The 1,242-nt window shown below is 40.3% G+C and overlaps 1 protein-coding gene across 1 annotated transcript in view; it reads left to right on the top strand.

Annotated features, from left to right (window-relative positions):
• Positions 1–1,242, top strand: part of NBEAL1 (neurobeachin-like 1) — a 204,259-nt gene that overhangs the window by 7,783 nt on the left and 195,234 nt on the right. Inside the window, exon 2 of the mRNA XM_011992490.1 lies at positions 617–778. Coding sequence (XP_011847880.1) covers positions 617–778 — 162 coding nt within the window. The remainder of the gene's footprint in view (positions 1–616; positions 779–1,242) is intronic.

The raw sequence follows: 1,242 nt of genomic DNA, 5'->3' as shown, positions 1-1,242 counted from the left end.
ATTCTTCTGTCTCAGCCTCCTGAGTAGCTGGGGACAGGTGCACCACCACGCCTGGCTAATTTTTTGTATTTTTAATAGAGATAGGGTTTCACCTTGTTGGCCAGGCTAGTCTTGAGCTCCTAACCTCATGATCCGCCTGCCTCAGCCTCCCAAAGTGCTGGGATTATAGGTGTGAGCCACCGCACCTGGCCAACAGTTGACAGATATTAAATTAGTTATGTAGATACTTCATTTTTATTTTACAGTTATTGTTTCTTTTAGAAATGATATGCACACTGCTATACACAGTATTTAGTATACATAGTATTTCTAAGTGGAACATAAATTAATTTATTCTAAATATTTTCATTAAAAATAGTACAATTGAAGATATCAAATAGTCTCTCTGTTGCCCTCTTTAGTAAGCCTCTTCTGAAATAAGAAAAACCACTCTGCTCTAATAATCTTCTAGTTACTAATCATCTGGTGGTGTGTTGCAGACAAGAAAGCACAGAGTATCTGGAATGAATAAAAGACCTTCTTTAGGATTTGGGCTGAAAATGAAGTTCATTTAAATGCCAGAGATTTTCTTCTTATATTTCAACAGGCTTCTTATTTTTTTCCCTTTCTGTTTTAGGGTAGATGATATGCCTCCAGGAATATCTCTGCTTCCTGATAATATTCTGCAGGTTCTGAGGATCCAGCTGCTACAGTGTGTTCAGAAAATGGCAGATGGGTTAGAGGAACAACAGCAAGCCTTGTCAATTTTGCTTGTCAAGTTCTTCATTATTCTTTGCAGGTATCTAGTAGAAAAAATAAGCTAGTTTTCACTCATAGGTGGGAGTTGAACAGTGAGAACACATGGAGACGAGGAGGGGAACATCACACACTGGGCCTTTAGGTGTGTGGGTGGGGTGCTAGGGGAGGGATAACATTCGGAGAAATATCTAATGTAGATGATGGGTTGATGGGTGTAGCAAACCACCGTGGCACATGTATACCTATGTAACAAACCTGCACATTCTGCACACGTATCCCAGAATTTAAAGTATAATAAAGTAAATAAAAAAGAAAAAAGAAGCTAATTATCTGTTTTAAAATAATCGTTACGTTGGCCAGGCGCGGTGGCTCAAGCCTGTAATCCCAGCACTTTGGGAGGCCGAGATGGGTGGATCATGAGGTCAGGAGATCGAGACCATCCTGGCTAACACGGTGAAACCCCGTCTCTACTAAAAAATACAAAAAACTAGCCGGGCGAGGTGG

Source organism: Mandrillus leucophaeus, unplaced genomic scaffold (assembly GCF_000951045.1).
Source record: "Mandrillus leucophaeus isolate KB7577 unplaced genomic scaffold, Mleu.le_1.0 Scaffold411, whole genome shotgun sequence".
NCBI lineage: Eukaryota > Metazoa > Chordata > Mammalia > Primates > Cercopithecidae > Mandrillus > Mandrillus leucophaeus.
This window is presented reverse-complemented; position numbering and strand designations above follow the sequence as displayed.